At 42.5% G+C, this 14,244-nt stretch overlaps 1 protein-coding gene across 1 annotated transcript in view; it reads right to left on the bottom strand.

Annotated features, from left to right (window-relative positions):
• LNPEP (leucyl and cystinyl aminopeptidase) overlaps positions 1 to 6,991 on the bottom strand; it is a 99,496-nt gene extending 92,505 nt beyond the window's left edge. The window contains exon 1 of the mRNA XM_082649896.1: positions 6,879 to 6,991. Coding sequence (XP_082506022.1) covers positions 6,879 to 6,897 — 19 coding nt within the window. The 5' untranslated portion in view covers positions 6,898 to 6,991. The remainder of the gene's footprint in view (positions 1 to 6,878) is intronic.
• Positions 6,992 to 14,244: the final 7,253 nt, after the last annotated feature.

The following is a 14,244-nucleotide window of genomic DNA, read 5'->3' as shown; positions in this document are numbered from 1 at the left end:
GTCACTTGATTATTTGCCAAGAAAAGCTTCTATGTATGAATTCTTCAAGTCTTTATCTCAAAAGCATTTCCCAAATTGGCAATTAATTACAACAGAACTATGTACCCAACTGCAATGAACAACTGCACTCTAGGCTAGCCACACTTTAGTAAACGTGAGTTTATTTCTATCCAACTCAGCACACTATCATTTTTATCTAATCTCCAAGCCGGACTAGACCCTCCTTCCTACATTGCATTATTTTTCTGTGTGCTTCCTCCAAATGGAAGATTACTAAGCATCTCGGTAGCTTGTATGGATGCAGATGGAAGTGAGGCTGCTGTTTTAAACAGCAATGCATTTCTTATTCCCACAAACACCCAACACTCTACCCTCAGTTTGAGCTGTTTTCCTAATCTAGGTGTCCAATCTAGATACTGAAAGGACAATGTCAGTGCCCCAAAAGGTTTAGGGACTAAACATTTAGTTTAAAGAGCGGAGAAACTACTGCTAAAAGTATAAGGGGAAACCAGCCCAAACTTACAGGCACGATCTTAATATATCTAGGACACGCTAGTTCCTCCCACCAAGCCCCAAGGGGCTTACTTAGCCATTGAGGCCCTTTTGACAATTATGGGACAAGAAGAAACTAGACAAATATTATACTACTTCTGTCTTCAAATCACACTACTAACACCAACTTAAAGAAAGATCTTTTAAACATTTAGCCCTCCTTAATCACTCCCACTAAACTCCATTTTTCCTCTAAACAAAACTCTGGAATGGTGTAATGTTATTGAGGTGATGAATATTCTAACAACTGTTTTAAATCTTATAAAATAACAATTTCAGCTGTGACCCAAAGCCTCCTTAACCACTGGAAAGTTCCTCTATGACACCAAATGACACCTGAGGCAGTTGTCTGGGAAACACTACCACACAGTCCTGGTCATCATTTGCTGTGAGATCCAGGAAGGAAAGGAGCACATCCAACCCACAGAGGTACCAGTTCTCTCAATGCACTTCCCATTCTCCTGTTCTCTCAGCTTATGAAGCTCTCCCTGTAGAACATCAGAAAACCTCCTTAAACACCCTTCCTCCCAGATCTCTGGCTTGGCCTCCCCCAATAGCACCAGAGGTCTGGAGAAGACTCTGGACCATCCAATCCCCCAGTCTATAGAAGTCCAGACAATTGGCTGGAGTTTTGTTTTGGTGACTTCATTCTTTAACTAAGTGGGAGGAATTCCCAGGAGGACCTTCATTAAGGAAAAGAGCTTCAACGGGTCTTCTACATTTGAACTTAATTCTCCACTGTTTTTTCAAACGCCCTTGGAAGCCTAAATTTTCTTTATTTGGAAAATGAACTGATTTCTAGTTTACATGCAAGGCTGGAATTTTTAAAAAACTGGTTCATTGTTCAACCATAAGCATCAGTAGAAAGGTGAAACAAAACCAGGCAATAAAGAACAGTGACTGCCACCACGATGGTCCCACAAGGTCAACAGCTCAACAGTACTCTGTATTTTTTTTTTTTTCCTTGAAATCTGAAACATTCAGGAAAGTGAACAGTACTAACTTACAAGTAACTATGACTTTTCTGACTAGGAAAGAGAAGCACACAGTATGATTAAACTCATGGCAAATGTTTTCTATCTCCTTCCAGGGCCTCCAAATGCCAGTCTTAACTCATTCATCCCCTCACCTCTCCATTCCTTTTGTCCAACCAGACCCACCTACTTCCCCTTTCCAACCCTGACCCTTATCTTTCAACCTCACACAACAGTGTCCTACTCTCCAAAAGAGACTCATTTCCAAGCCAAAGACTTGCAAGGCTCAATGTATGACCATTTTGAAAATCTCTGCCTATCAGCTTCCTCCTTACCTTAAATCTCTACATAGCTCTCACCTTCATTACTAATTCTCTTAAGTCCCAGTTTTCCCCAAAGATCTTTGGATTCAGAGTCCTACAGGCACTCCCAGGATAATCACAAATGGGTTACAACAATGAGTCAGGTTACAGGGGAATCCTGACCGCTCTTTCATAGACACAGGGACTCTTACTGTCACACTTACTGCACAGAAACACCAGGGCAATGAGCAGCCTTCTCTACAAAGACCACTGGATAAAAAAGGAGCTGTACCACCAAGGGCTCCAAAATTTCCCTCATTCCCATTCCTAGTTTCCAGTGAACACTCTTAAAAGGTACATACCTAGGAATTCAAATTAAAAAAAAAAACAAAAACCTGTTTCTCAGCTTGCTCCAATGATATTAGGGAAAAGTGTAGTGGTATTAGCTCCAACTCCAACCTCCTACAGTTTTTAAGACATGTGGTAGCTAATTAACAGAACATGGCTGCACTGTCCTCCTCATCTCAAGGGCCAAGAACCACAGGCCTGATTTAGCTCCATCCCAACTTCTGGGGTAACTCCGGCTAAACTCCTCTATATCTCAATCTCCTAACATTTTCACAGAGAGAGTCAAAACGAGGCTGTTTTCTAACAGGAGTGTTACACTTAATCAGTAGAAATGTAAACTTATTGTTGGCAGATGTTATATGAACAGGTTATAAAGACAATCCTGTACATTTATTTCATAATTAGAAATCTTCTATATTTTCTTCTTCTGTATTCTATTATTTTCATATTCTTCTATATTCTATTATTTTCATATTAGCATGAAAATAAAACTAGATTATTCCATTTCATTTCTCTTATTGAGGTTAGCATTAACTGATAGCAGGTTTGTGGGGCTTTTTTAACTGTGCCTAGCAGAAAATCTACTTGTAAACAGGCATTTCAAAAATGGTGTCTGAATTACTGAGGAGGAAATCAATCCTTGCTTATTTTCTATATGATAATTTCCTTATAACCAATCTTTATGGTTCTATCTCTTTCAAGCTGAGTTCTCAAGAATCATTTACAGATAAATGATAATCACTGGTTTTAACTGTTTCTAAAATATGCTGTCTATTTATCTCGTCTCAAGATACTTTTTTGGGCAAGTTGTTATGTAAAGTGAAGAACTTTTCCACCTCTGCTTTCCAGTTAAAAACTGGATTGGTTTCTAGTTACAGCCTCAACCTTATACTATTAAATGATAACATTCAAATCCAGTACACTCCTATTTCCCTTAACTGAAATAAATATTTAAGACAGAAGGATAAAAGCAGAATTTAACTTATATCCCATCATATAGAGGAACTATTATCTTCCATTTTTAAGGTTTTTTTCTCAATATGGTAAGTTATCACAGAACAAAAGAAAACTGTATATGAACAGAATGTGGTAAGCTCACATTTTTGACAGTTGCTAAAAAAAAAATTTAAAACAAATGCATACCTATAGGATAAATGTTATTTGTAAGATTAAAAAGGTGAAATCACAATTTTATACTGCCTTACAATCCATGAATATCTAATTAGTTGTCCAGACTTCCCATTTTGGAAGTTGGGAAATACTTGCACTTGGATGCCAATCTGAAAACAAAAAAAAATAGTTTTATAAGACAGGAAAGTCCCCCTTGTTTGATTATGCACCAGGCTGTAGTACTAAAGTGATTACTGGGGGCTTTGGGGAAAAAAAACTGTTTAAATTATGTTTTCAGTGCTGGAGCTTCAAAATGTCATCCTTTTCCACCCTCTGAAGATTTACTTTGGGCCATACCACAAACTAGAAAGCATTTAAAGATACACACACACATATACACATAAATATATACATATGGAATTTGCTTATCTAGTAAACTTCTCAAAAGCTCCCTTCTGGTGAATACTTCTAGTATGCTCAAAATGAAGTGCAGATTCCTAGACCCAACCTCAGACCTCCTCAATCAGACTCTGAGGGTGAGCTCTGTATTTCCATTCCTTAACATAAATTTAAATTATTCTAAAATACCCCAACACTGCATGCAAATGAGAACAAATAAAACTAGGTGGTCATCAAATAATTACTTGCCCTAATGTAGTACATCTATCAAAAGACCTCTAGAGTTGCTATCTATTTTTTGTTTGTTTTTTGGTAATATATCAATCACTGCTCCCTAACAGTTTCACTTCAACCTGCCTAACAGAACATAATAGTTATTACCAAACGAATCTTGAGTACTAGTCCAGCATATTTCTCTCGCCATAAAAAGAGCACCAAAGATCCAAAGCCAGACTGGATATCTAGTCTTCAGCATAATAGTCACGAGTCCCCACCAAGGGCAAGACCAAAAATATCTCCTGAGCCAAATGGAAATTCTTGGCAATAAGGTGCCTCCTAGTAAGCCCTTTCTGGAGATGTGCATATTAAATGGATTACAGCAGGGTGTTACCTCGACAGGTTAACATAGGACAGTCATCAAATAAATCCATTATCAGCAGGCAGAGAGCAGGGTCCAAGAAAAATGAGCCATACCTGAAGCAACTTTTGACAGAAAACACGGAAAGTAGAAAAAGCCTTACTGGAACAGATGAGTACTGAAAACCAAATTAGCAAAACAAACTGAATTTGCCTCCTTTACAAATTTACCTTTTCAGGCGGTGAAATCATTGACAAGATTTTAACTGAAAGATACGTGGGTCCCAAATTACTGAAACTTTTTTGTTAAGCTCTCACACCTCTCTCCATATACAGGGATATATGAGAAAATGTAAGTGGTGACTATTTTATTGAAAGAGAATAAATGTGTAACAAAAGCCCACATCAAACTTGATAAACCCTGCAATAATAAATTCTATGGGTAATGGAATACTCTGCACCAGAACACCCAGACCTATGGGAGAATTAGATGTACCTATTCTTTGTACTCAAAAGGATTAAGTACAAAGATAAACATACTTTACACTATACCCTGTCCTGTTTGAAGACACTAGAAAATTCTACAGTTATTCTTCAAAAGTTCTGAAATAAATAATGAGTCCACCTTAAACGTGAAAAGCGCCTCAAATTGCTAGGACCTAATTTCTTGTTGACTTTAGTTGTTGTAGTTTCTATTCTCCTTGTTAAAGGACGCTAGATAATGAGTGATTAATACATTAACTAAAATGATGCATTGCTAAACTGTCTCCAGCACAGACTCTGAAAAATCTGGAAGATAGACAGGAAAGGATTAGAAATCCAATTTCCTACATGAAAGTTGAAGCATTGCTTCTTTTTTGTTCTCCTCTCTGGGGCTTTTCCACTGCCCTCCCAAATGTGACAATTTGCAAATATTCACATCTAGAAGAGCATATGCAAAAACTATTCTAAGACGGGAGAAAACACCCCAATTTTAAGACTTGAGAATGTACTTTAATTCTGTAGGCACAGGTTCACCAAATCAGCTAGCAAAAATCTTGACCAACTGGGTGACTCAGCCTTGCTGTGAGGTTTTTTTTTTTAATTTATTGGAAACTTCTCCTTTAAAACCCCACAAACATGGAATCTCCAAGCTTTATACCTAGAACAAAGAAAAAGCCTTGGAATACTCATTGGAAGGGATTTAAGGATTTGTATTAAACATATTCTATACCAAAGTACTAGATGGTCTCTAAGCTTCCTTTCAGCTCAAATCTTCCTTATTTTTCTTAGTAACTTTACCAGACTATCCTTAGAGCCTTAGTAATTACAAATAGAACCTGAATGAGAAAGAAAATTCAGAATTAAAGTTGTCATCATTAAGCCTAATTAAACAGGCAGGAAGATGGCAGTAGAATAAAGCATTCTGAATTAGGGACAGAGAGAATTACGAGTAGTTCGCAGTCCCATGAATGAAACACCGCATACAACAAAGTCTGGCTAGGGTTTAGGACATACTGGACAACGTTTCTGTCTCCTGGGTGGCAAAAGACCCACCCAAACGGGGATAGATTTTGTCTTCCATTAATGCGACAAACTACTGATATCTATCCTAAGTAACCAACCACCCGCAGGAAAACACATGTCAACTAGAAAGATGACTCTCATTTTAGTGTGAATTCTCCCTTACTGGCAGTTTTCCTACTTTCTATCCCCAAAGGGAATCCATATACTCAACGCCGCAAACTGTAAGACATCTCACCCCAACACTGTGACTCTGGCACTTCTGGTCCAAACAAAAGCCATCGTTTTAAGTAGGGTTGGATTTGTTCGCTCCATTCAGTAAAGGGCTGTGGCTGTTAGCAGAACATCCTGCAGGCTCCTGCTTTGACACTTGCCTCAAGTCACACTGTGCAATCACCGTGACGGACCCTTGATATTTAATGAGTCTTCGACTGAAAAACTGACATTCTCGGCAGCCAGGGAAACGAGGCTTGAACGCCCTGCGGAGTGCGTCCGAAACAGACGGGAGGGTGGCAATGCCGGCAGGAACCTCCTCGGCACTCAGCAGGGGTGATCAAGTCTTTCCACAAGTTTCTCTTCCTTCCACTAAATTAACCTGCCAAGCCCCCACCCCGTCCTATTAGGAAAAGTCACACCAGCAACTCGCTAAAGGACGGGGGGGACAGCTCCCAGCGCGCCACAGAAGTTGGGTTTGGTCGTGGTTTAACCCTTCCTGCCCCAGAGCCATGTCCGACACCCCCTTCACCCGGGGCAAACCCAGGCTGCCAACTTTCCCGCTGCCCCCTCCTCTGCGCACAGCAGCCCAAACTTTGCTGTTCGTCCACCTGGGCGCGCCGCGGAGCGTGGGGTCTGGCCGCACCCGACACCGCCCCCACCCGGGGCAGGCGGTGGCGCTGACCTTCACGCCAGCCCCCTGCCAGCTACCGCTGCCGCCCGCCCCCTCCCCCGAGCCTCGAACTGCCTCCCGCGGTCCCCTTCCACCGCCCCCAAACGCTCGCGGGAAAACCGCGGCGGGGGCGACTGCAGCTCGACCTCGCGTGTCACGACTGCCCACGACCCTCTGGGCCCCAGAGAGCACCGGTCCCGGCCCTGGCTCCTCTGGCCGCCCACTCACCATCCGTGAAGGGATCCATTTTCCCCCCGCCGCGGCTCCTTTCAGCCGGAGAGCCCAAGCTTCCTACTCCAAGAGCTGAAGCGGCCCTGCCGACTGAGCATGCCCAGCGCGGCGCCGAGGGCTGCCGGGGAGGTGCCGCGAGGGGCGGCGCCGCTCCGCCCACTCTGAGATCCGCCGCTCCGGGTTTTCGCTACAGCTGCAGAAAGAGCGAGGGAAACTAGATGAAAAAGCACCACACAGGCCTTGGCTGACTCCTGGGAGAGGAGCGGGAGGAGCGGGTTAGATCTGGGGGCGGGTCCATGGGCGTGGCCGGAGCAAGCCTCGCCCCTGGCAGAAAGGCCGGTGGCTCTGTCTCGTCCAGTGCTCAGAACAGCGGTCAGTCATCAAGCAAATGTGATGGCCAGTTGCGTCCGGCCGGGCCTGGCCCTAGACGCCAGGAACCCGGCACCGAGCCGGTAAAACACGGTCATTGCCCCGTGGAGCAGACATTCCAGAGACAGACAATAAACTAACACAAGACACACGAGGCTGAAATAAATGCCCCGTTGAGCATTAAATTAGGGTGATGTGATGGAGAACGAGTGGGTCGCTAATTCGGATGTCTTGGTGAGGAGAAGCCTGGCTGGGAGGTGCCACTGTAGCCGAGATCTGAAGGCAGAGTAGGAGGCTGCGGGCGAAGGTCGCTCCCCTGACAGCGAAGCTTCGCTTTCCCTGGGGAGTCCGACTCCGGGAAGCTCACTCCGCCAAGGCTCGAGGGAGCACACACTGTGGTTCGTGTCTGTAGGGCTGTGCGCTCACTGCACAGTGGTCCCAAGCGTTCGGTGGCCTGGAGACTGAAGGGAGGCGGGGACCCCAGCGGAGCAGAGAGCACCCGGGGTCCTGTCCTCGGGCTAGCGGTTCGGGGCGCGGCCTCTACGTGCAGGCGGATCACAAAATCCGGCACTGGATCCGCCGGGGCCGCGGGCGCCGCAGGATGTGGGCAGAAGGCAGCCCAGCCGAGCCTTAAATCAACACCTGCGGCTCCCCGGGGTGCCGCCGCTGCGGCCCGCGGCCAGGCCAGGCAGAGCTAGGCCGGAGAAGCGGAAACTCTCTTGGTCGCCCCCGCCGCACAGCACTCGCGCTCTAGCCTCCAGACCCCAGCCCCAATTGTTTACAGTGGCAAACCCAGGCAGGCACAGCGAACCTTCGGGATGAAATAACCAGGGGCCCCGTGAGTCCCGGGAGGCTCGGCGGGGCGCTGCTTCTTCATCCCTTGCTCAGCGTGCGCATCGCCGCCACGCTGCGGAGTTCGCAGCCCTCCCAGAGTGCTGCCACCGCCAACTGTCCCTCTTCCCTCCTCCCCTAGCACAACCCTGGCCCCAGCAGCAACTTGGCTCCCGCGATGCCTCACTGCGCCTGCCAACTGTCACACGCTCCTCCGAGGCTGTCAACGGCAGAGCGTCGGGTGCAAACACGTGGAGGCGAGCGCAAACTGCCCGGGCAAACAGGGATGCCCGCGGTGCTGTTTGACCCGCGTGGGAATTAGAAATTAGGTTGCAAAGAAGTAAAATCGAAGTGCAATATTGTATTTTGCAATGTTGTATTTTTAAGTGTCGATTGTATTAAATCACCCACTTCCGCTTTAAAACCTCCAGTGGATACTGATCACTTAGAATAAAAGCGAAACTGTTAACTCTGGGACCTTATCTCCTACACGTGCTCACGATACTATGTCTACAGAGGCCTTCTGGCTGTTAGTCACCAAGTTACATCCAATCATTCCTGTTGCATGTTCCTCGTGCAAGAACTGTTCCTTCTGCCTGGTACCTTACCTGGCAGTTCCTTCTTGTCTGTAAGGTCTCAACTCAAATGTCATCTCTGCAGAGAGCTCTTCCCTGACCACACCATCAAAAATAGGTCCACACATGGTCTACTCTAAAAAGACTGAGCCCTGCTTTAATACCTTCACAACAGTCATCGCTGTCTAAAATAATGTTTTTGTTTGTTCTTTCATTATTATCAATCTCCCTCTCAAGAATGCAAGCTCCACGAAGTCAGGGTCATCACCTTCATAAAGGGCTGTATCCTAATCCCTAGATAAGTATGCAATAAATAATTTGTGAATGGATGCAATGGTATTTTAAGTTCTAGTTGACGTGCAACGTTGAAAACCCTTCCAGAGAACATTTCTGTATTGAGTGGTGTGTTTGTGATCAGTACAGAGAAGGTGTCTATATCATATGATACCTCAAAGCTGCTCTCTTCCCATTGTGTTAAAGATAATCAGAGCCTTTAGGCTGCCTCCTCAATGTCCCCCTCCCAACTTCAGAACCAAAAATAGGAAGTGAACCACAGGGGCTGGTACGTAAATGTTCAAATATTATATAGTATATGCAGTGCTGGGTTTTGTTAAAAGGACCCCACACATTGTATTGCTTAGATAAGAGGCTCTTACCTATATTTTAGGTCATGTCATGTTCCTTTGGAGTTATTTTTGCAATCAAAGCACTTAGTATCAGAGATATTTAAAACTCCACAGCTTGTTAAATCCCCTCACCTCACCTCACCTGTAAGCTATAGTCTATCATGCTTTTAAGTGTGAAACACGTTACCTTGTGTTTGGTCTTAAATACTTCAGTTCTACAGAGACTTGTAAAAAGGCTTCACCATTGCACTAGCATATATAGGTGGATCATCATGTCTTTTGAGATTTCTATGGCATAGAGACAAATAACTTCTTTATCCTCCCTTTGCCCACCTCTTGCCTCCCATCCCTCCTGTTCCTACACACACACACACACACACACACACACACACACACACACACACACACAAATACATTAAGGACCATTTAAAGGCTTGTGGGTTGGTACCGGGGGTAAAAAGAGGAAAGAAAATCAAAATGTTTCAGAATCCTACCTACCCTCAAAAGAGTGAAAGTGAATTTTGTTTTGTTTGATTCTGGGTTTTTATTTTTTGGATACCATTTTACATTTCACTTCATAAAGCCTTTTTGAGGGAACACAATTTCACGAATTCACTACTGAAACCCATTATGTTTCAGTCTTTAACCTCCTCCTACCCTCCCACACAGAACTTCCTTTTTATTTAAGGGCATAATACTTTAAATTATTATGAAATAACTATTTACTATCAGAGGAGATAGTGTGACATTATCTACCATATTCATTTACTATTTTCAGAATCTTTGATGTCTACCATTTACCATTTGAAAACCAAAAATTTGGAGGACTAATTATGATATATAATAAATAGCATGAAAGGAAGATATGAGCTCCTTGAATAACGAACAGCATTTATTTATAAAGGAGCAACAAACGTGCTAATCAGTGAAAACAGGAACTTTTTTTCATCAAAATAAAGCACTTCCTATACTATGGATCAGCTAACCCAGACTTCATTTAACAGAGAAGGGAATAGAAGTCTAAGAGGTTAGAAGATTTACTCACAGTCCAGTGGCAGACAAACTAGAACTCAGGTGGTCTGTGTTCTAAACCAGAGCTCTGGAGTTTCCTGTTTCTTCCCTATTCCCACAGGGAAATTAAGGTCAATGACAATAATCCATGGGAGGGATATGAAATAGAGAAATATAGCTAACTTCAGGCTACTGGACTGCTATTTCATCGTTCAATTGATATTCCAATATAATTTACTGAGTTCCATGTCACATTTAGGTGTAGCATTATTAAATATGCTTTCTAATTATTTTGAAATAAATAATTAAAAATACATTGATTCAGTGTACACGTTTGAAAATGATATTTGTTCAACACTCTTGAATAAATGGTGGATGCAGCTCGCTGCCAGGACACAGATGACCACCATGGGGTTTCCAGCCACTTCAAGGACTGGAGGGGTCAGTATCTCATCACTCCTGTAATATTTGCAGCACACATGCTCTGCATCAATTACGATGCTTGAAATTGTATCAAATTAAGAAATGCTTAGAGCACAGAGGAAAGCAGAATAATTCTCCAACAGAGTTCTGGTATAGCTTAGACTTTAGCAAAAAGATTCAGCCAAATGAAGTGAAAGGTTATCAGGAAGGAGCAGTTATATACTAGCTCAGATGCTTTGGACTACAAAACCAAAATGCTGAATTAAACCAGTTGGAACAATATGCAAATTTACCATCTCACATAACAAGTGCAGAGGTAAGGCCGTCCCCAGTCAGAGCTCCCCAACCTCATAAAAATCCAGCTTCTCCCTCTGTGTTCTCTCTCAGCAGTTTTCTGAAAGTCTGAGGACCGTGTAGTCAACAAGGTGGCTGTGTCAGGGAAGAAGAAAGAACCTTTTCTTTGATGTCTCTTTCTTAAGAGCAAGGAAACTTTTCTCAGAAACACCCTACTAGAACTCTTCTTAGGTTTCACTGGCCAAAACTGTAAGCCAGTCCCTGGAAATGAAAATGGGGTTCCTGTGATTGGTGTCTTAGACAAAGCAGAGTCAAGGATCACTTCCCTTATTTCATCTGGGGGAACAAGGGAGCACTTGGACAAAATCATTTTTATTATTCAAAAAGGAAAAGGGGTTAAGCAACCAAAATGTTAGGTAGGTCCACTTAATGTTATGAATACTGATATATTTTAATAATATTTTGATAATTTTTTCAAAACCCTAAGACTCTTGTACAGGAAATGTAAAGACAGAGCCCAATTCAATGTAATTTTTCATATGATTGATCAATATAACTAGGATTACAAACCTAGAAATGATATATTATTCAATCTTTAATTTTGAACTGAAAGTAACTACCAAAATGGAAAAATATCTTAGGCATTTGTATTAGTTTGCTAGGGTTGCTATAAAAAAATACCATAATCTGAGTGACTTAAAAAATAGAAAGCTGTTGTCTCATAGTTCTGGAAGTTGGAAGCCCAAGATCAAGGTGTCAGTGGGGCCATGTTTCCTCTGAAGGGAAAGATATGTTCCAGGCAGGCCTCTCTTCTAGTTTCTGGTAGTTCCTTGACTTGTGACAGCATAACTCCAGTCTTCACAAGGCATTCTCCCTGTGTGCATGTCTGTGTCCATATTTCCCCTTTTAATAAGGATACTAGTCAGATTGAAGCAGGGGTCCATCCTGCTCCAATATGACCTCATCTTAACTAATTACATTTCCAACCATATTTCCAAATAACATCACATTCTGAGGTACTGGGGGTTATGATTTCAACATATGAATTTTGAGGGGACACAATTCAGCTCATCATAACAGCATGTATATAATGGAAATAAAGAAGACAAAGTTGAAGAAAAATTTGGTTTCCAAGGACAGCATCAAGAAGTGAAAAGACAACCCAAAGAATGGGAGAAAATATTTGCAAATCATATACCTCACAGGGGACTTGTATCTAGAATATATAAACAACTCTTACAACTCAGTAATAAAAGACAAAAAATCCAGGGCTTCCCTGGTGGCGCAGTGGTTGAGAGTCCGCCTGTCAATGCAGGGGACACGGGTTCGTGCCCCGGTCTGGGAAGATCCCACATGCCGTGGAGCGTCTGGGCCCGTGAGCCATGGCCGCTGAGCCTGCGCATCCGGAGCCTGTGCTCCACAACTGGAGAGGCCACAACAGTGAGAGGCCCGCGTACCGCAAAAAAAAAAAAAAAAAAAAAAAAAAAAAAGACAAATAATCCAATTAAAAATGGGCAAAAGATCTGAATAAACATTTCTCCAAAGAAGATATACAAGTGGCCAATAAACACATGAAACGATATTCAATATTACTAGCCATGAAACAAATGCAAATCAAAACCACAGTTAAGATACCACTTCATGGTCTGGCTAGGCATAGGCATAGTATGGCTAGAATCAAAGAGCCAGATAATAATAAATGTTGACAAAGATGTAGAGAAATTGGAACCTTCACACACTGCTGGTGGAGATGAGGCAGCTGTGTTGAAAAATAGTCTGGCATTTCCTCCAAAGATTAAACATAGAGTTGCCATATGATCCAGCAATTTCACTTCTTCAGCCAAAAGAATTGAAAATTTATGTTCACACAAAAACTGGTACATGAATGGTCATAGGAGAGTTATTCAAAATAGCCAAAAAGTATAAACAATCCAAATGTTCAACAAAGAAGTCAGTTACAGAAGATCATATATTGTATTATTTGATGTTTTCGAAATGTCCAGACTAGGCAAATCTATAGAAACAGAAAGTAGATTAGTGGTTGCCTAAGAATGAAGGGAGGGAGGAATGGGAAGTGATTGCTAATGGGTACAGATTCCTTGTGGGGAGGTGAAAATGTTCTAAAATTGACCATGTTGATAGGTGCACAGCTTTGTAAATATACTAAAAACCATTGTCTCTGACTGGGGCAAGTTGCTTAACCTCCCTGGGTTTCCTTTTCTCCTTTGCAAACTAAGGACAGCTACCTCCCTCTTAAGATTATTGTGAGGATAAGATGAACTAACACACCAAAAATGCTTTCAGCAGAGACTGGCACAAAATAAGCACTAAAGAGGTATTTGCTATTACTATTAAATGTGAATTGTAAACCTTTAATTCCATGTAGATTGCATGCAAAAAAGATTAGACACACAAAGTATAATGAGAGAGCAAACAAATTTGTATAATGCTGACTTATTTTAACCTGATAATTTAAAATAATGGGGTCCTGAGGAAACCAAGTTTTTGGTATCGAGTTTATATCTGTCCTGCATCAGAAGGAGCCTCGCTAGGCCAGCAAATGGCAGAGATGGTGGGCCCTGCTCCAGCTGTGAAAACCAACCACAGACCCTCTTTAATAAAAGTCAGAGGATATAAAAACTATTTTTAGAAATGATCTCTAGCTGGAATTTTTGATTGACTTATTCTTTCTAGGGAGATGTTTACACTCCTGAAGATACTGATTCAGTTTTCATTTTCCTTTATTTCTTACAGCTATGCTGAAATAGAGCGTGGTTAAGGTTCATTCCTATAAAATGTGTCCTTCAGATTTTTGTTTGAGCATGAGAAGGTCCTGTAATGTTTATGCAGAAAATTGCACTTGACTGTAATTCTTGACTGACTCTAGGCTGGCTCAGATGCTTTCTTCCTCCCTCTGGCTGATAGCTGCCAGCACAGGCTGTCAGTCAGTCAGCAACGGTTGTGGAGTGCCCATGGTGCCCAGAGACCAAAGAGAACTGAAAACAAAACAGGAGCTAAAGTTTTGCTTTTAAGGCTTTACAATACACAGGGCCAGTTAAGACCAGCACACAGGATATATACATAATGCATAATACATGACGCCGAACTATACAATCATGGTCTAGCAGGACCATCTGATGCAAAATTGCCAAGTAGGCTTGTCTCTGAGTTCTCCGATGTCCCATTTTCTATTTTCCTTCCTCACTTCAAGGTGCTGCTTCACACAGTCAATAC

This window comes from Grampus griseus, assembly GCF_964374135.1.
Source record: "Grampus griseus genome assembly, chromosome: 3".
NCBI classification, from domain to species: domain Eukaryota; kingdom Metazoa; phylum Chordata; class Mammalia; order Artiodactyla; family Delphinidae; genus Grampus; species Grampus griseus.
This window is presented reverse-complemented; position numbering and strand designations above follow the sequence as displayed.